General features: G+C 46.4%; 1 protein-coding gene across 4 annotated transcripts in view; it reads left to right on the forward strand.

Moving 5' to 3' along the window:
* The window catches only part of LOC136754317 (dixin-A), a 46,294-nt gene extending 29,600 nt beyond the window's left edge, over window positions 1-16,694 (forward strand). For 2 of the 4 annotated variants that reach the window (XM_066710509.1, XM_066710506.1), the window contains 15 exons: window positions 5,658-5,767; window positions 6,179-6,330; window positions 6,977-7,069; window positions 7,525-7,578; window positions 8,103-8,153; window positions 8,324-8,428; window positions 8,850-8,903; window positions 9,635-9,727; window positions 10,236-10,307; window positions 10,748-10,834; window positions 11,153-11,314; window positions 11,535-11,601; window positions 11,951-12,059; window positions 12,159-12,267; window positions 12,606-16,694. In XM_066710509.1, the coding sequence (XP_066566606.1) occupies window positions 5,658-5,767; window positions 6,179-6,330; window positions 6,977-7,069; window positions 7,525-7,578; window positions 8,103-8,153; window positions 8,324-8,428; window positions 8,850-8,903; window positions 9,635-9,727; window positions 10,236-10,307; window positions 10,748-10,834; window positions 11,153-11,314; window positions 11,535-11,601; window positions 11,951-12,059; window positions 12,159-12,267; window positions 12,606-12,689 (1,402 nt within the window). In that variant the 3' untranslated portion in view covers window positions 12,690-16,694. The remainder of the gene's footprint in view (window positions 1-5,657; window positions 5,768-6,178; window positions 6,331-6,976; window positions 7,070-7,524; window positions 7,579-8,102; window positions 8,154-8,323; window positions 8,429-8,849; window positions 8,904-9,634; window positions 9,728-10,235; window positions 10,308-10,747; window positions 10,835-11,152; window positions 11,315-11,534; window positions 11,602-11,950; window positions 12,060-12,158; window positions 12,268-12,605) is intronic. The other 2 variants (XM_066710508.1, XM_066710510.1) reach the window with 2 other exon arrangements.
* The last annotated feature ends 2,696 nt before the right edge of the window (window positions 16,695-19,390 follow it).

Raw genomic sequence — 19,390 nt, forward strand, 5'->3', positions numbered from 1 at the left:
CTCAGCCCGGCTCTCAGGCCTCGAGCCACGTTGCAGATGCCACATGCTGCACAACTTTTCCCCACTCCTTTGCTTCCCAGTTGAAACGCATCTTCGTGTTTTTTTGGATTGATAGAGTCTGTGTGTGTCTGCGCTGTGCTGCCAAAAGTTACAACACAAGTCTACTACTGTCAGCAAGGGGTTGATCCAGAGGCCACGAACCATAGACCTTATTAAACTGTTAAATTACAGCGTTTATGAACTATGTGAGGTATGAATATGTTGTACTATTATGGGCCACAGTCTGTTGCCAACACAAATGCAGTTGTGTAGTTGTAACATTGGGAGAATAATGGAGTGGTGCAAAGAACAGTAATGAAAACATGTCCATGTCTATAAAAGTCAGCATAACACAAATAACACGGGGATTGTGTATGGCTTGTCTAATAGTGTTCTCAGCTTCTATAGATGCAGGTTTATTTTAACACTGTCGTTTCTTTGTTTTTGTTTTTAAAGCCTCCTCAATTCAATTCAAACCTCTATTTAACCAGTTCTCATTTGAAATGCTTGATAGGATCCTACTTTACTGCAGGCTTTTATACCCCGACTCAGCCAGACAGTGGGGTATTTTCAGCAGGCGAACACCATGGTAGGGATGCGATAAGATGATCTGTGGTGGACAGAAATTTGCTTGGTTTTGCATCGTGCTTAGTGAGAACGCCTCGCCCCGATTCACATAGATATATATACCTGAAAAGACAGTCACATTGAGCAGGACTCCAGGAAAACGTTTAGGCAAAATGCCAGCTGCAGAAGAGGCATTTCAATGTTCAGGGTGCCTGATAGGAGCAGGAAAGTTGTGCTTTCCCCCCAACACTTTCTGTTACACCCCAGTATAATTTCCAATCTGTTTTTCAGTACACTCTAACAAAAATAAAAAAACCTTGTCAATGTCAACCAAGAGCCGTCTCTATACTCCCTTAGTTGTAATGACCCAGAATGGATTCCCCGCTCACCGAACTAAATTGGTTTCAGTAGATAAGCCCCCTTTATCTCTCTTTTGGAAGCAAATGAACCTCGATGTGGCTGAACAGCAGCCTCTCTGAGCACCATTCATTAACGCGCCGCGCAGCTCTCCCCTTCGCACGGCTCCTGTCTGCCGGTGCAGAGATGGAAATGTCAACGCCCTTGGTTAAGTGGGGCTGAGAATGAATGAAGTGCGGCCAGCTTAAAACTGGAGCGTATCGGCTGCCAAGGCATTGGAAACGGCTTCTGTTTTTTGTTTTTCTTTACTCTTCCAACAAACCAGAAGAAAATCTCCCAGAAGCAGGCTTTGTTGCTGTTTGAAGCAGCTCTCTCTCTCATGGTTTCTCTTTCTCTGACAGCTCAGAAGCAGTAGACTCCCAGGCCACCCCCCCCTCCGTGTTGTGAGAACGAGTCGCACAATAGCCAGTCCTTAGTTCCTTAGTGCTGGTGGGCGAGAAAATCCGCCTCTATTCAACACCAGAGACCCCAGCAGACAATACAGGCCGGGCCCGGCTCCTGAGCAGACACACTGAGGCCAACAACAACAAAACAACCCCCCCCCCCGTTGTTGGGCCTGCATTGTTGCTTTTTCTGAATTATTTCTCAAAAGGGACACATTCACTAGAGTTTCCTCCCCCTTTCTCTCTCCCCATCTCTCACTTTCTCCCTCCCACTCTCTACTCTTCTCTCAACCTCTCCTCCTCTTTTCTTCCTCTCTTCCCCATCTTTCTTTTTCTCTCTCCTTCCCCCCCTCCCTCTCTCTTCACTCGCACCCCCCCTCGCATCTCTCTCTCTCTCTCTTCCAGTGTGGCAGTGTAGGGCAGTTTTGTTGATGTGATGAGCAAGTGGGGGTAAGGTCTGTGCTGGGGGGGGGTTCGTTGTCAGCCGGGACAACAGAGGCCACTGAGTTGGCCGTTGCCATAGAGACTAGTTTGGAGATCTCCCCAGCCCCGAGACTCACGGGCCCAGAGCAAGCTGAGCATGGCAATCTCGGGGCAGCCCCGGGAGAACACAAATACACAGACCCACGTCAGCAAAGGATATTTAAAGAGACACGGTGTCATAAAATATAAAGAAAAGCATGTATGCGTGTTTATATTTCTTTCAGACGCGCCTTGACGCACACATCACATATATTAAACCAGCAGAAATTAGTTTACAAATGTGTACATATGGTCGGTGGGGTTTTATTACCGTTAGTTAATAGTGTAACATTTATAAAATATAGGTTTAGGCTGTGTTCTTATTTTTTTTTTATCTTTGATCTACCGAGAGCTGTATATATGTGATTAAGTCTCCCAGCAGCCTCATCTTTTACTTGAATGATTTCTAAACTAGAAGCATCCATTCCCATTTCCCAGTGGACCATTAGTCTTGACTTAATACTGCATATGAAATGAGTGAGTTTCAGATTTGTAGATGGGTTCCTTGGCTTTCTGCTGTTTATTATACTCTGTGATCATTTGCAATGCTTCACACTGTACTGCATCCTAACTTTCTATACGTGTGTTTGTCTGTGTACAGAGTGGGAGCCCAGGGTGTCGAGAGGCTAGGATTCGGCATTGAGATAATCTCCATTGTCTCGCTGTGCGTTTCCCCCTGGCTGTGGTGTTATTCCTGAGGGAACGAGTGTCTGTGCTTTCGGCTGATTATGCCTGGCTGGGATATGGGAGGAAGGAGGGCGGGGGGTGTGGGGTGTAAGACAGACAGCACTGTGGATACCCCTTCTGTGCTCAGCAGGGTCTGGCAACTTTATTAGAAACACTGTCTGGACTGTAACTCCCCCTTGTTTGACTCTACCTGCTTACCCATAACGCTGCTGCCCAGTGCTTGTAAATCATTCATCCGCAGGGATTCGGTTGTAGGAGATAGAGGCTGTTTTTTTTTTTTTTTTGGCCGGCTGCCCTGTGTTGTTGAAATGCGAGCGCTTGTAAGGAGTGTTGCCTGTGCTCACTCTGTTCCTGATCAATAAGTGACATTCAGGTGAACCCTGGAACGAGTTGTCTGGACTAAATGGTGTCTTCACAGCGGCTGACAGAGTGCCCTCTGAGTCAGACACGGATTGATTCGCCTCTCGGAGGAACAAGCTGGGGGGGGGTCACTACAATTGATCGGGGCCTTATACACCTCTCTCTGAAATGCCAGATGGCAAATATGTGGTCTGTTATTGATCAGCGGATGTGTCAGCATGTGGTGTGCGTCCACAGGGTCACCTGTCGGCGAGCATCTTGGCTGCCCCAACCCACAACTTGGTTTGACGCCATTTTCCAACAGGCTTCTTTGCGTGTCTCGAGAGGCCCATAGTATCAGAACTGGGTTGATGCATTTTCCAAAGGATGCATTAATTCCTTTAAGGTTTATTCCAGAAAGGTCACATTTTCACTGCCAGTAATCCATGACTCTTTATGTGTCATCTGGAAACATTTCCTTGCACTTTGAGCTTCGAAATTTGTGATTCTCCACGCCTGGGTCACAGTTTTTATGATATCCAGGTTTCTGTCTTATTTTTCAGGGGTGAGATGGGGATATAGGCAGGGCAGATTTTAATGCCCTGTGCTAGCATTTGGCAAAGCCACTGAGGGGGAAAAACCTCGGTGCTCATAATAGAAATGTCCTGGGATCTTTTATGCAGACAAAGCTTGTTGGAACTACTCATCCACAGCATGCCTGCCTTCTACAGCACCTTTTCCCAGACTGGGGCAGTGGAGTCAAATTTGAGCTCCAGAGGGCAGAGAGAAATAGCGCCACCTCCTGGTCAACCAACAGAACTCTGGAACTAGTGGAACTCTCCAGGTTGTTTCTCTTTCCTGTCAAATGACTCCCAGTGTGATCTCAGCATAGTCATCTGGCTGTAAATCGTGACACAGGGAGAATGTGAGCTGTAGGAGTCCGACACTGGGGGACATGCCACATGTGGAGGGTGACTGTATCTCTGGAGCAGTGTCAGCTGATAGGACACTCTGTGTTGCTTAGCCAGCTCAGCCCTCCTTCTCTGCAGCTGAAAGAGTATTTCTGAGTTCTTGTCAATGCATTACTGTTCCAGCCCTGTGTTCATTGGAGAAGGAAATGCTTCCACACTCCAGCGTGCCAGCATCTGGTTGAAGCGGGTCAGGTGTACATTATTTATAGACTCCCGGCATGCACACGCCACTCCTGTCATTAACCCTCTCCTTGACTGCAGCCGCCAAAAGAGCAGAATAGTGTTTTTGTCTGGAACAGTGGTGTTTTGATACAGAGGTCAACCTAGTCAGACTGGGAAATGGGCACGCAAGTGGACATTAGCAGGAAGTGCATTAAAAACATAAAATAGGAAGCACATCATAACACAGGGTGTCTGGAATAAGCTACTCCAACCATTTTTTAAGTAAAAACGTAAACAACCAGCAACCAAATGAATGGAGCACCTCTGGTTGGAAAACCTTTTCTTATGTTCTGAATTCCAATGTGATTTTCAACGGCTGACCTTTTGGGAGACACTGGCACCTGTCATCAGATTGTTTACCCAGACCAGAGCGATCGCTGATAGCACAGATCCCTGCCAGGCCGGAGAAGGGTGTGTGTGTGTGTGTCTGCTTCCTCTGGTGTAAGATGTCTTATGGACGGCACGTTTTTCCTGTGTGTCTGTGAAGATCAGAGGGTCTGCTCAGATTAAAGGCGGGAGGGGTGTATCTTTAATGTGTGATCGCTGTCTGACAAAATACCTGCCAGACCAGGGCAGGGTACATACAGACAAATCCCTAGGGTTTTTTTGGGGGGAGGGAGGGCAGTATCTGATTATGATGTCAAACTACTTTCTTCCTGTTATTTTCATTCCTTCCTGATTTTCTCTGATTTGGTGGCGGGGGGCGGCTGTTCTCAGCTCCAGAGACAACGAACAAACGAAGATGCTAAACTGAGGATGTCATACTGGTATTATCTGAATTGTGTACACGTTCTGAATGCAGTGAGATCATTTCATAACCATGAGCTTCATAGTAAAAACTAAACTTCAAAAGACAAGTGATTGGCACCCCTCAGTTCTAATGCTATGTTATTTACAGATTCCTTTAGTTTAAGAGATAGTGTTTAATTAACTACATGTATTGATTTAATAAACAGCAATTCGAACTTGTGAGTAGTGGGGAAGGTTTGCAAGTCAGTTATTTATAGGTCAGCCAGGGGTCAGCGCTCAATAGACTTAGAATAAGATCGAAGTTAACATGAGCTCAAATGTAAGATAAGCGAGTATAGATTTGTGAAGCACATTCATTAGACTGAACAATTTAAACAGCGTGCGTTCAAGAGGGTGCTGACAGTTGTGCATGTGAGTCAGCAATGGGTTTCAGAGCATTGTGGGAGGCTGGTATGCCCTCCCCCCCCACCCTCACTCAAACACTTACACTCTTGGTCTGGTCATGTGCTCCTGGATGTTAAGCATCAGCTGTTTGGGCTGAAAAAGCTTGTCAGCGCAGCCGGAGACAGTCAGCTGAGAATGGAACAAAGAGGAGGAAGTAGCAGAACAGCAGGGAGGAGAAGACCATAGAGACTGGAGGGCGGAGGCAGCCACACTAGCTCTTGGGTTTGATGGCTGGGGTGTCAAGTGCCAGTGCCAAGTGTCAAGCAGAAGTTTCATGTTTCTCTCTCACTCTCTCTCTCTCTCTCTCTCTGTCCAGTCTTAGCTCTCCCAGCCCCGTGCACACACCCAAAGGAGAAGCTGTCATCGGCCAATCAGAAGACAAGGATGATGACGTCTTCCAATCAGAGGAGACGCAGAGTAAATCAGGTGGGGGGTTGTGTCCATCTGTCAATGACGGAGCCTGCCGGGCCTGTGCAAACCCAGATCTAGGAAATTGATAGATTTTATTAATTGCCTGCGTATGTTACACTTTTTGTTTGTTTACTGAATATAATGTCTTCTATGAAATCCCAAGTAAATATTTCAAACAATGGCCACAGCAGCAAGGAGAGCAAAAGAAGGCATAAACTCACAACTGTGCCAGGTAAAGAAGTATGTCATTGCTGGACAGTTGCCTTTCGCTTATAAAGATCTAAAGATAGACAGATATCCACAGAAGAAATACCAAATTAAGTCAGATTTGTTGACGTCCCTTCCCTTGCCATAAGTCATGCCTGTATTTGAAAGCCCCGACTCACACACGTACCCCCTTCCTGTGTCTCCCTTCCGCTCTCTCAGAAGAGGTGGTGAAGACCCCCGTGGGTGGGCAGTGGGCTGCAGGGCCTCCTGGGATAGGCTCGGGGGACACGTGGGAGGACCAACTCTTGGAGCAGCAGGAGCAGCTGGAAGGGGAGCTGGAGGAGGCCAGAAGGATGATCTCCAGTCTGCAGGTGACTGCCCACTCCGGCCACACCCACTGGCCACACTAAACCCCACTCACTACACACCCACTCCCACTGTACGCCCTGCACACCATATTGCACCTATCCAACATTTTAGACCATTTATTTACTTTTGTGTGTGTGTAATAGTGGTAATGTTGTAAATATTGTATATTGGTTATATTGTGTTCTATTAAAATTGCCTGCCAAATTCATGACCAATAATAATACTTGAAGACCCCTGAGCCCCTTATTCTGGGTGAATGACAAAATATACATTTGTTCACAAAATCATTAAAAACAAATGCAGATGTAAGATTGTGCACATTGATTTAAACAAGAACAGGGGTCAAAACACAGTGCAGATTCTTATACAGGGGCAGTGCAGAAATATTTGTATCCCAGTACTGGTTGTAGTTAAATGTAGGGGTGGCCTATGCTGGCCGTCCAGCCGCCACAACAGGGCAGTGCACACCGAAGGCCGGCAGTGAGGCGGTGACACTGAGGTGCGGCTTTAAGAACAGGAATCGGATTAGTCCCCTTCCCCTCCCCTCCCCCTGCTGTGCCCAGTCACATGAGCGCAGCCTGAGACGACTGTGTGTGTGTGTGTGTGTGTGTGTGTGTGTGCGCGTGTGTGCTGTGTTTTGATCCCCAGGCCCTGCTGCTGCACGGCTCACTACCTGAGGACGAACAGGAGGCCTCTCTCAGCCTGGGGGGAGAGGGGGCCGAGAACGCAGAGCAGCAACTGGTACGGTCCCATTTTCTTTCTCCTCTCTCTCTCTCTCTCTCTGTTTTATTTGCCTTTAGCTCTCTCCCCCCTCCCTCCCAGTAGGGAACAAGTCATTTTCTTCATGCTGTTTCTCTGTGTATATATATTTCTATCTTTCCTTCTCTCTCGCTCTCTGTTTTTGTAAAGTTTAAGTCTCTCTCTCTCTATATCACAGGCTTTTTTTTGTAAGAGAAGTCCAGCTCTCTCTCTCTTTCTCTCTCTCAGTAAGGTTCAGGTTTCTGTCACTCTTTGTGTCAGTGAGGCAGTGTTGTCTATGTCTTCCCCTCCCTCTCTCTCTCTCCATTTTTCATATTTTCTGTCTTGTTCTGTGAAGTACATCTCTCTCTGAACAGACAGAATTGTTAATAGACGTTTTGTTGGGCCTTTGTGCTGTCAGTAGCTAACTCACTACCCCCTCCTCCATCTCTCTCCAGATTATAATCCGCAGTCGTCTGGATCAGAGCATGGAGGAGGCTCAGGACCTGAAGGTGAGCACAAAACAGCCCATTCGCTTCACTTTATTATAACTTCACCTCGCTTAAATTCACACTGCTCTGTTTCCTGGGTAGCCTCACCTCCCCAGCACTTTACTCTCAGGTTACAACCGCACATAGATACCAGGTAAACACACAGGAGTACAGGATTAAAGCACAAGTAGTCCGATGCCAGCAGGATAAAATTACACAAGCTGGCATAGTGCGTCGATGTGGGGGAATTTAAAACCCCTCACACTAAAGCGGGCAGGAAGATACAGCTGGGCAGAACAGGTATGATGCAGTATTTTGAAAGAGGCTGTCCTGGGAGATGTTTAGCTGCTGGCTAGACACTGCCAGACACACCTGGTCACAAACAGATGGGAGAGAAAAAACACTAAAGTGAACTGAGAGTTCCTGTTTTCATCAAAACAAGACAGTGTTTGTCACTGAGAGGTCCCCAGTTGTGGTATTTTAGAGAAAGAGTTCAGGAAGTCCTCTGATTAATCTGCTGTCCTGTCCTTGTCCTTGACTTTCAGAAAGAGCTGTTGAGATATAAACAGGAAGCCCGGAATCTGCAGGGGGTCAAGGTAGGACCAGGACTGCTCTTTAAAAAATATTTTGCTTAGTTTCTAGGTGTTTTCTCTGTGTTTTTCCTTGTTATTTCACTGTGCATTGACTTGGCTTCACCGAGGCACTCTCTCTCTCCCTGCCTGTCTCTGTCTCTGTCTCTCTCTCTCTCTCTCTCTCTCTCTCCCAGGATGCACTGCAGCAGCGGATGTCCGTGCAGGAGAGCGCCGTGCTGCAGCTCAAACAGGAGCTCCTGCGGGCCAGCATGGCCAGGGACGAGCTGCACGGACACAACGTGAGTCTGACGCAGAGCGTAATTGGAAATTCATTGCAGTTCAATTCAGACGGGCTTCATTTGCAAACCTGTCAAAGCTTTATAACAATACAATATATTGTTATGCTACACTGGAAAGGGGGGGGGGTTAGGGAGAGAAAGGGAAGGCAGCAAAGTAGAGGGCAAGGGGGGGGTGGAGAGTGAAAGAGCGAAGGTGTGAGGGAGGGAGGGGGTAAGTGTGAGTAAGATGAGTATTATATGAGAAAGATTAGTCATATTTCCTTTTGCTGCCTTTATAACTGGGAATCCCCAATATAAGGCAGTGGCTTTGGAAACTAGAATGGAGTGAGTGAGGGAATGGGTGAGAGAGCGAGTGAGTGAGGCAGGGACTGAGAGTGAGTGAGCGTTGGATGATGTGATGACCGTGCTGTGTGTCTGACAGGCGGAGCTGCAGAGAAAGCTGGAGGAACGAAGCCGACTCCTGTCCGACTACAAGGTGAGAGGGCAGTGTTGAGGTGACGTGGGTGGGGGTCAGTGTGGCGACCGCGTGAGAACCACCCCAAGAAGATGGGAACCTTGGAATACATAACAATGAGCACAAAAAGGAAAATATAGATTCAAACATACAGGGTGATTTTTGTATTCTTCGAGCCATTTCAGTTACTCATAAAATGAATTAAATCACTACAGACCTCATTACCTGTTGACTACAAGTACCAGTATGTATGGGAAGCATGTACGATGTGTGAAACTCATGTCGAATCGAATAATGGCATCCCGCAGTGCTGCTGGCAACGTTTCTGTGAAGATTGATTACAATACAATGTAATCTACAATGACTACAGCTCCTGCTCCTCCTGTTTTCAGTGATATCAGCACTGCAGTCCATGAGAAATGGACATCAAATCCTCGAGGCAAACCTCTGAATTGACTCGTGGAGGATGCGTATAATTCTTGCTAACAATACGCGGATTTTGTAAAGCCCAGGAGTATTTACATCACTGTTACCAAACTGAGTTCCTCATATGTGTCTAAATTTAGCAGGGGATAGAATCAAACATAAGCGACTGCAATGGTTCGATGAATTAAAAATGACTCTGTATGTGTATATAGTTTCCATGTCTTTTCCACACTGTGAGGTGTCAGGAATGGCAGACAGCGGGACACTGGCCTAGAACTGAACTTCTCCTCTGATGCTGCCATGTGTCTGTGTGTCTGTCTGAGCAGAAGGAGCTCGGACAGAAGGACAGACTCCTGCAGCAGCAGCAGCTCAAACTGGACGACGCCCTGCGCAAACTGTCCGAAACCAGCCGCCACAAGGTACAGCACGCTGACGCACATTGCCACGCTGACACGCTGACGCAGACTCGCATCGACACACTGACACGGACATGCCAACGCAGACATGCATTGAAACACGTACCCACCTGCCAACACAGGCACATGCAGACACCTACACACACTCACACACTCGGCACACACACACACTGACACACTCACCTAGGCCAACACACTCTGACGTGCTCTCATAAACTGACACACCGTGGCACACACTTGCCCAATTCCACTCTGTGAGAATGAATTAAGCGGCAATAGCGGTAGACTAGTGCACTAACACTCATTCCTGCTCCTTCCTCCTTCTCTCTCTCCTCCGAGACTTAACCGAACCTGTCAGTGACTTTCCCCTCGGCCTCCTGTGTCTCTAGCTTTAACTGTAGAAGGCTTTCGGTTCCCTGTTCGCCTAGCAGTCCAGAGTGCTACTCTAGTGACTCCCCCTGCCCTAGTGTGTGTGAGAGAGAGCGGTAACCCATGTCCTGTCGTTGCGCAGACTGACTTGCAGAGGGAGCTGGAGCACAAGGACAGTGTCCTGCAGGAGCTGATGAGTCGCGAACTGGACGAGGTAGCGTACCTCTAATGGGGTCCCCCCTGGGAAATCTCCACAGTGACACGGCTTCCCAATATGTTTCCCACATGTTTCCCCATGGTTCAGCCCACTTCCGGGCTTCTCCAGCTCTGGTCCCAGTCCCGGAGAGCCACTGGGTCTGGTTTCCACACTAGCCCCATGCTCTCCATTCACTTCGTAGGGCTAATCGAAGACTTGGCTCTACCTGATGTCTCCATTAGAGATCTTTCAGACTGGGGTTCAAAGAGGGTCTTGATTCAGGGCATCCGCACAGTGTGTACAGTCACCCAAACAGTCGTGTGTGCTGAGTCGTGTGCTGCATAGCGAAAGCATGTGACGGTTGCCCAGGCTGATGTGTGACGCAGAGGAGACTGTCTGCTCAGTTGTTCAGGGTGTACCGTGTGGTGCCAACGTTGTGTGTCCGTGTTGTGTTTCAGCTCTCCGGCTCTACAGGGCGGTCTCAGAATAACGGTTACCCACATCCCCCAGGGGCAGGTGCCCCACTGGCTGCCACACACAGAGGGGTGAGTGACTCGGCAGGATTTGTCTGTTTGTCTGTTGTCTGTTTCTACAGCAACATTAATCCCTTTTCAGGCCTAAGCTACAAGTAGTAGAACCCATTATTTCAGTCTGGGTTTATGTATTTTGTTCAGGGCAGCCATTCATAATGTTCTGATGTCCACCAAAGAATAACCTCCTAAAGAACTGATTGTCTTTTAAACTTTGAAAGTGAGAATCTCAGAGGTGAATGTCCCCTGTAGCACGGTGGTGGTACTGCAGTGACTTACACACGCACAGTTCCCAGACTCATGCCCTGCTCTCGCCCCTCTGTGTCTGCGCAGACGGAGGAGCTGCAGCTCGTTCGCGACGCTCTGCGCAGTCTGAGGAACAGCTTCAGCGGCCACGACCCCCAGCACCACACGCTGGACACGCTGGAGCAAGGGGTGGCCAGCCTCATGGACCGCCTGCACGCCCTGGACTCGCAGCGCCGCCACGACAAGAGGGTACGCCCCATGGTGTCACTGAGTGTGTCAGGCAGTGTCTTTACCATCCCAACGGGCTGTAGGCCTACAGTTAACGCAGACAAAAGCAGCTAACAATGAGCACAAGAGAAAATACACAAGACATAGATGAATAGGTTAACACACCCAATACATATTTTCCATTGTCTATAATACAATACTGCTGATTTGGAGTGTGATGTTGCCGTTTTGTTCCCTGCAGAGCCGAGGAAAGTCTCCAGGCCGAAGAGCCACTCACTCGGACCGGGACTCCTGGCCCCCCAGCACCAGTAAGACATTTTATGTTTTTCATTGTGCTCTATAACACTTCATTATGAGATATAAAGTGTCTGATTGAGATAATTAAGAAACTGCAAAGCGATACTTGTTCAATTCATGTATTTAAGAGGAGCCTATATCACCCTAGGGTTTGAACCGCAGCTGAGAAAAACCCAACGCCCTAATGATTATTCATTGGTTGTCTACATAAATGGTGACAGCAATGGTGGCAGGGCTGAGATTTGGAGTTAGAAGTGTGGGACATTTTTCAGTGCACCAGAAACCTTCACACACGTTGCTGTGTAAACTGGTCTGTGTCTGTGCCTGACCCTTGACCTCTGTGTCATGTGTGTGTTCCAGAGGTGGCTCACTCCCACAGCAGCCCTGTGCTCAGTAGCTCTGTCTCCACCAAAGTGCTGTACTTCACTGACCGCTCCCTGACGCCTTTCATGGTGAACATCCCCAAGAGGTGAGTAGTGCCAGATAGCCTCTCTATCTTTTGGTTAATCTTTATGTAATTTGCACTGAGTGCCCCGGCAGCCCTTGCTCACAGTGTCTGTGTCTGCAGGCTGGGCGAGGTCACGCTGAGAGACTTCAAGTCGGCTGTGGACAGAGAGGGCAGCTACAGATACCACTTTAAAGCCCTGGACCCTGAGTTCGGCACAGTGAAAGAAGAGGTATGTACAGTAATGCGCTGGGAGCTGAATAACTGAGAAATAACGAATGTTTGTCTGATATGGAAATTTGAAATTAGCTTGATAAACTAGTAAGAATGAAAAAAAAACAAGCAGCAGAACTAGATTACTGTATGTTTGCTTTCTTTCTTTGGACAGCAATGCTTTGTTGACCATAGAGTTTAAAGCTGAGGCTACACTGAACACTGTTATGTTTCTTATTAACAGTGTAAAAATACAAAATATAAGAAGCAGTTTTTCTTAATAAGATGGGTTTCTATTTCATTCAATCTTTCTCTCTTTCGCTCCCTCCTACTCCGTCTCTGTCTGGGGCCGGCCAGGTGTTCCACGACGAGGCCGTGGTGCCGGGCTGGGAGGGGAAGATCGTGGCTTGGGTGGAGGAGGACCACGGGGAGGGCAGGTAGACCGGGCGGCGCAGGCGGCCACACGGCACCCTGCCAGTCAGCCAGCGCCCACCGTAGCCCACGATACATAGCCCCGCCAGTGCCGAGTTGACTTGGGCCGCAGGAGGTCACACGCGGGGCACATAAACGCATAAACACACGGGGCAGCTGGGAAGGATCTGGTGTGGGCTCCTCCGTGTGCCGGCGGTGGCCCTCCTGAGTACCGGTCCTTCTAACAACTTACTGTAATATACCTTGGTGGTAAGAGGGGGGGATGATCACGGTTATGCGTAGGGGTGCCTTGCAGAACATGTAAATATTCCATGGCAAACTATAATGAGGGGACAGACCTGGTGGACAGCAAAGAATCAGAGCCACTGTAGCTTCCCACCCAATGTGGGACAGAACCAAAGCCTGGGGTTGAGGTTAACAACAGGGTGAGGGATTGGAAGGCGCCTCAGATACGTGTGATGCTGTTGCACAGGGCTCAGCCCAGCTCTGCACTGACTGGGAGGCGCTGGTGTAAAGACGCCAACCCTAGAGAAGCCTTACAGGGCCTTGGGGGTCTAGGCTGAGACCGGGGAGGGGGATTAATGCAGCCCTCATCGCTGGAGCACTGCGGAGTCGTGAGTTTGTGTCCCCAGAGGGACTGCAGTCCAAACCAGCAGTGTTCCCATGTGTGGGGTTTATTGAATGCAGATGGAGCTGCTGATGTTTACACTTATTTATATATATATAGAATGGGGCAATTACGCCTGGCAAATGTATACAGGAAGAGAGAAATGGAGAGACTACACTTTCTTATTCCACGTTTGTGCCAAATCGTGTACAGATTTTACAGCTGACCCTTTTCTGGGATTAGTCTTTGTTAACCTTCATGCCGTACTTGGTGGCAACTTTGTATTGTTCTTTTTTATGTCCCTTTCCTCCTTGTTGACTGATTGTGGCAAAACCCCACTAACATATCAGTGACATTCCTAGACTCTTAGCCTTCTGCTTCATATCAGCAGCCCCCCCCCTGCCCCCCACAGCCTGATAAACTGGCAAAGTATTTTCTTTAAAGATTGTATAATGTTGACAACAATCATCGAGAAACCGAATTAGTGCTGAGAATCTTAGATCCCAAACTCGGGCGAGAGACACAGGGTTTAGAAGAAGAATCCCAGGTAATGTTCTGCTTGGGTTCCTACAAACGAGGCCCCAGAGGGAAAGACTTGGGATCTGAAGAGGTTCTTAGCTCAGGGCTGGAATTGAGACTTCCCAATTGCCTTGCACTGTGATCCATGTCAGGTTTCCCAGTGTGCAGGGCTCTGACGTGCTTGGTATCTCACACCAGTTCGGAGCATGTTTTGTGCCTAGACAGACGTGTCTTTCGACATGATGGGCATTTCTGCCCGCTGCTTTGGCACAGTTTGTTCATGAGAACCCGGAAAAGTGTGCTTGCCCTAAATGGATCACAATGCTCTGCGATATAAGTCCGAATTCCTGCCTCCGTTTCAATCCTGTCACATCGTGTAACATATCGGCCTGCTGAAATGCTCTGCGCAGGTACGGGTGTTCTTGTTTATTAATAAATATGTAAATTATGCTGTTTTGTCATTAAAAAGGAATGGGAGTAACCAATGGAAAGCAGCCACACTTGACAGTGATGGACTAGTCTCATAATTGCCTTCAGTGAAGGACCAACTGCCGCACTGCGCTGTTAAGTGTTCAGACAGACCTATGAGATCAGTTGTAATTTACTTGTTTGTATCCTGTGTGATAAAATTTACTCGTACAGATGCGTTCTGGTAAGCTTTTTTTTTTTAAAGGTTTCCAACAGTGGCATTTTAAACTGAAACAAACTCCAATACACTGAAACAGACACCAGGTTTTACTCAAACTCATCTATGCAGCTGTGGTCTGTGATGGGGTGATATAATGATACTTCACTGAGATTTTCTAATGTTTTGTCTTTTCTCCTCATGAAGCAGTTGAGGGGGTGATTTGTATTTTTTTTTTCAAGGAAAACTAATCAAAACAAGTGCAGTAATTCTCTTTAAACACATTGAGGATGGTAGTCCAGTCGTGCCCAGTTGGAGTTTGTTGCATCCGCTGTTTAACTGCTGCTTTGGATGGCTTTTTAATTTTATATTTGGGGATTTATTTCTCTTGTGCTGGGTGAGAAACTGCTGTGAGAGGAGGAGAGTGAGGGAACTATGACCTATGAAAGTGAGAGAGTGTGTGAGAGAGAGGATTTAAATTATTATTTTGATTCAGTTTCCTGTGGAATCACATTTATAATGTTTTTATCTGTTCCTGTAAATAGTTTTATATATTGTAAACCTATGGCACGTTTTAAGTTTGACAGTTTTGTTGTTTGTTTCTTTGTTTTTTTCTGGAACCGGTACATGCTTTTAAAGGAAAAATAAAATTGGAACTGTACCTGTATTCTGCCTGCGTTTGAACGATCAGCGTTTTTCATCTTAAAATACTGTACCCTAATCTGTGCAGTGTCCCTTTAGATCATTTTCCTCTTCATTTACAAATGTAACAACCTTCTTTAAGTTTATAGAGGAAGTGCTGCCCTGCAGTAACACTTTAATTAAACCGTAAATCACCATTATTTCCATTGCTTTTATGGCTGTATGCTGTTGAAATTGTAGTGAAGACACACTGCCAGGGACACTGGACAGATAGGGAGGACACCACTCTGGGACAACAAGAGAACTGTGTGTTTGTGGGTGGGGGGGGGCTAACCATGAACTGATGAACCATGAACCATGATTTGTTTTGAAAAAACTAAACCTTTGTACTTTCTTTCCAAACAGGCTTTTGATATGTCTTGTTGCAGACTCAAACTGGCTTAATGCAGTTTTTGTTCTTTTTAAAAGTATAAGTCTTGTTCATCGTTGCCATTTAAAAGTATGTACTGGCTCTGTCTCAGTGCAGTCCCAGCGTTTTAATCAATATGCCTGTGTTTCAGCTGCTACATCAGGTCTTGTATTGTTCACATCTTATTCTAGGCTGTTCCTAACCAGTCACTGTACACTGGAGACCTTAATTGGTATCAGAAAGGACACCCTGTGGCCAGTCTACGCTGGGCATTAATTACACACAAGTAATTGCTTTGCATTTTATTCTCGGGCAGCTTCTGAAAGGCTCAGTATTTCAAGCAATTTGGCAGTGTCACACAGCCTTTAGATCTGCAGAGATTAGGTCGGCTAAATAAGCCCAGCGTGCTATTTTCTCCTGTTCGATGTGTATTTCCTGAGGAAAATATTGTCTCAGTCAAAGAGCAGACATTACGATAACTGAATTACGCATTGGCATACAGTTGGTGCCGCGAGTGTTAGTATTACAGCCATAGACTGCTGTTGTTGCTGGTTTCCAGCTCTCCTGGTTTCCCTGCATCATTAGGCAACATTCACGTTTGTCTTCAGACTTGTTCACAATAGGGCCAGGCTGCACACAGGCCCACGACTGGGGCCTGAGGCAGCCTGGAGGCTACAGGGGGAATTGCTTTTTTTTTAACCTGTTGAAGACCTGAGAGACATCCTAAAAGTCTTAAGAGACACCTGCAGCATTTTTGCCGCGAGGGACCAAAGTTTGATAATCCCTCCTGCAAAGTATAATGTAATACAGTCCAAGTGAGAGACAGACACTGATGAGGCACTATTTTTGAGGGGCTGGTGCAATACTGTTCCAGCAGGGAGACTGGCCACATGTGGGAGTATTACAGGGTGGCGGTACAAACAGGGTCAGTGTATTACGGGAACATCCAGTAATCTGTGGTTATGGTAATGTCTGCTGTAGCATTGCTGAGGTGTTTGCAATGGCTGGGCTTCCTTCACTGTATTGAGGGTGATGAGGGTGGGGGGGTGGTGTCCATATACCAAAGAATACTGGTGTTATAGATGTGGTGATGCTGGACTGTGCAGCTTGACCTCGCCTTCCTTCTGTGTGAGAAAACAAACAAAGTAAAAGAGAAGCAAACATTCCCTTTTCCTGCTTTCAACAATAAACTCTTCTCCTTTTGGAAAAGCAGCTGTTGTCTCTGTCTGTGTGCTTTGAGTAACTCCTCCAAGGTTGGCTTTGGGTTATAAAACCACAGGAAGGGTTGAAAACCAAGAAGAGGTAGGCTGGTCCAGCTCTTAATACTGGAAAAGCAGAAGAGCCAGTCTGGGCACTGAAGCTGTGATGTACACACACACACATGTGCACACAGACACAGACACACACACAAACACACACACACATGCACACAGATATACACATATGCACACAGACACACACACACAAGAGGTTGGGCAATCCAGAATAGAGCAACACCACTTTAACTGAGACGCATCACGCAGGCCTCGGTTGGTGCACCAGTCATAAAGAGATTTAAGAGATTTCTGATCCAATGATTGATGTTACAGAGGTTAAGCCTGTGCTGGAACACACACACACGCACATGGGGTGGGGGGGGGGAACCCGCAAAGAGCAGTGCAGAGGATCAATACCAGGGAGTGGGAGTCGGAAGAGGAGTCTGTTTTGACCCGTCTCTACCAGCTTATAGTGCATGTGTGTGCATGCATGCTCGGTAGCAATAGCAACGCCATCTGCAGCATTCTCCCCACCGCACCGGGGGGGACGGGGATCTGTGCGCCATCTCCCTTCCGAACAATTGCCAGTCTGCCCAGACCGGGCCCACAACACAACACTCTGGGTCAGTGAAGATTTGTATGCCCTGGCTGGCTTCCCAAATGCCAGCTGGGCCACAGACTCTGCAAAGTAAAGCTGCTGGCAGAAACCGTTCATACTAAAGGACACTTTAGGTCTCAGATGAGCCTAGGAGGAGAATCGGGCTGCAGACTGCTTTTTTGCATTTTTTTCTTAGACACTAGCCATGTACACTACTGGTCAAAATTTTTAGAACAGGTCAAGCAGGTCAAGTCCAGTGAATAACCTGAAATGGTCCAAAGGTAAGTGGTAAGCTGCTAGAGGTTAGAAAAAAAGTTTAGGTTACCAAAAACTGAAAAATAATGTACATTTCAGAGTTATATACTGTGTTACTACACCCTCTTAAGCATGATTTGGCAGTGTTACACACAGCTCCTGTGTGTAGAAGTTACACTGTATTCCTACAATGCGCACATCGTTTGAAAGCTTATTCTCTTGGCTACCAGAGCGTTTCATTCTCAAACACATCCGATTTACAGTTTCAGTGTTGCCCGCCGTCATTCAGAGCCCGGGGGGTAAACGTGCAGTCAGCTCCTGGGGGGGGGGGGGTCTCATTCAGACGGTCACAGATCACTCAGTGCAGATCACTCAGTGCAGATCACTCAGTTTGATCGGATTTCTTTGCAAACAGGCTTGTTTTGTTCAGAACAACCTAACAATTCAGTATATATAATCTGATGTTCTGTCAAACACAGAGAAGTAATAATGTAATAATGTAACATCATTGTGTATTAGTAAACTGTAAACAGAGTTTTCCATCTTGACATGTTGAGCTCTCTACGGGTGTGTGTTGCTTCTACCAAAACGTGGATGGTCTTGTTTTGATCAGTAGACTGTCTGGTTCCAGAATATGTCATCATTGTCAATATTTTCTGAGATTTTGTATTCCTACTCAGACCAAGTATCCCCCGACCCCCCATTTCAGAATCAGAGAATGCTTCACATCGAGTCTCAGCTTTCATGGGATACCAAACACTTGGCAAACAACACAACAGTGAAGAGTGCACATGGGATTAGGTGTTCTAAAACTTTTGACCGGTAGTGTATGTATTTATTAGCAGACATCCTTACCTAGGGTGACGGTTTTGACAAGAAACATTTTCAAAACATTCCAAAGCGCAATAAATATAATCAGTACCAAATAAATGAAGTACACATGCTAGTACAGATGAGTTTCCAAGTGCGAACATCATAGAGTTCTGCACATTTATGCAGTGCCAGCTTTTATGCACCTGTTAGACCAGTCTATCACATGTGGTCATTTACCTGTATGTTTTGCCAATATTTTGTAATCACAAAGTTTTAGACAATAAAGAGACCACATTATTCAGGTTACAAACAACCAGAGCTGCAGTGGAAATGCAATTGCAGTACCAACGGTGACCATTTTCATTTTGAAGATTGTCTAACACCTAATTTGAGACACCAGGCAAGTGGAGTTGTCTGGGTCAATAAACTGTTTGGCTTATGAAAATCCATAATGTTCCAGTTTATCAAGTACCCGGAGGGCAGTAAACTACCTGTGAAAGCATTCCAAAAATGTTTTAACATTTCAGTAAAAACAAGAAGTCAGTTCTTGCCTTTAAAATTGATAGACAAACCTACTCAGCTGTAAATTACAAAAAATATATACACAGGGTTTTCCAGTTTGAGACTTTTGTCACAGCTTTTTAATATGTAGGTAATTTGCTGCCCTTTCTGTTTGTCTAGAGAAGCCTCATAACAGAAGTACTAAATAAAGGGCGATGCCATTTCTATGAATATGTAGGTGTGGACAATATTTCCGTAGATAGGTATACCCATTATTATTTCAACCAATCAGTTGTCAAAATAAGTGACAAAAGGAATGTGACAAAATAAGTCACCTTGAAATTCACATTTTATGGAATAATTTTAGTGACTAATTTAGCAGCAAATTATGATCAAACTCGAAAATAAATAATAAGATATAACTGAACAAAACAAAAATCAAATCCATGCAATATACAAGTGGAAACTGGATTGGTTTTGTGAGA

This window comes from Amia ocellicauda, chromosome 1, assembly GCF_036373705.1.
Source record: "Amia ocellicauda isolate fAmiCal2 chromosome 1, fAmiCal2.hap1, whole genome shotgun sequence".
NCBI classification, from domain to species: domain Eukaryota; kingdom Metazoa; phylum Chordata; class Actinopteri; order Amiiformes; family Amiidae; genus Amia; species Amia ocellicauda.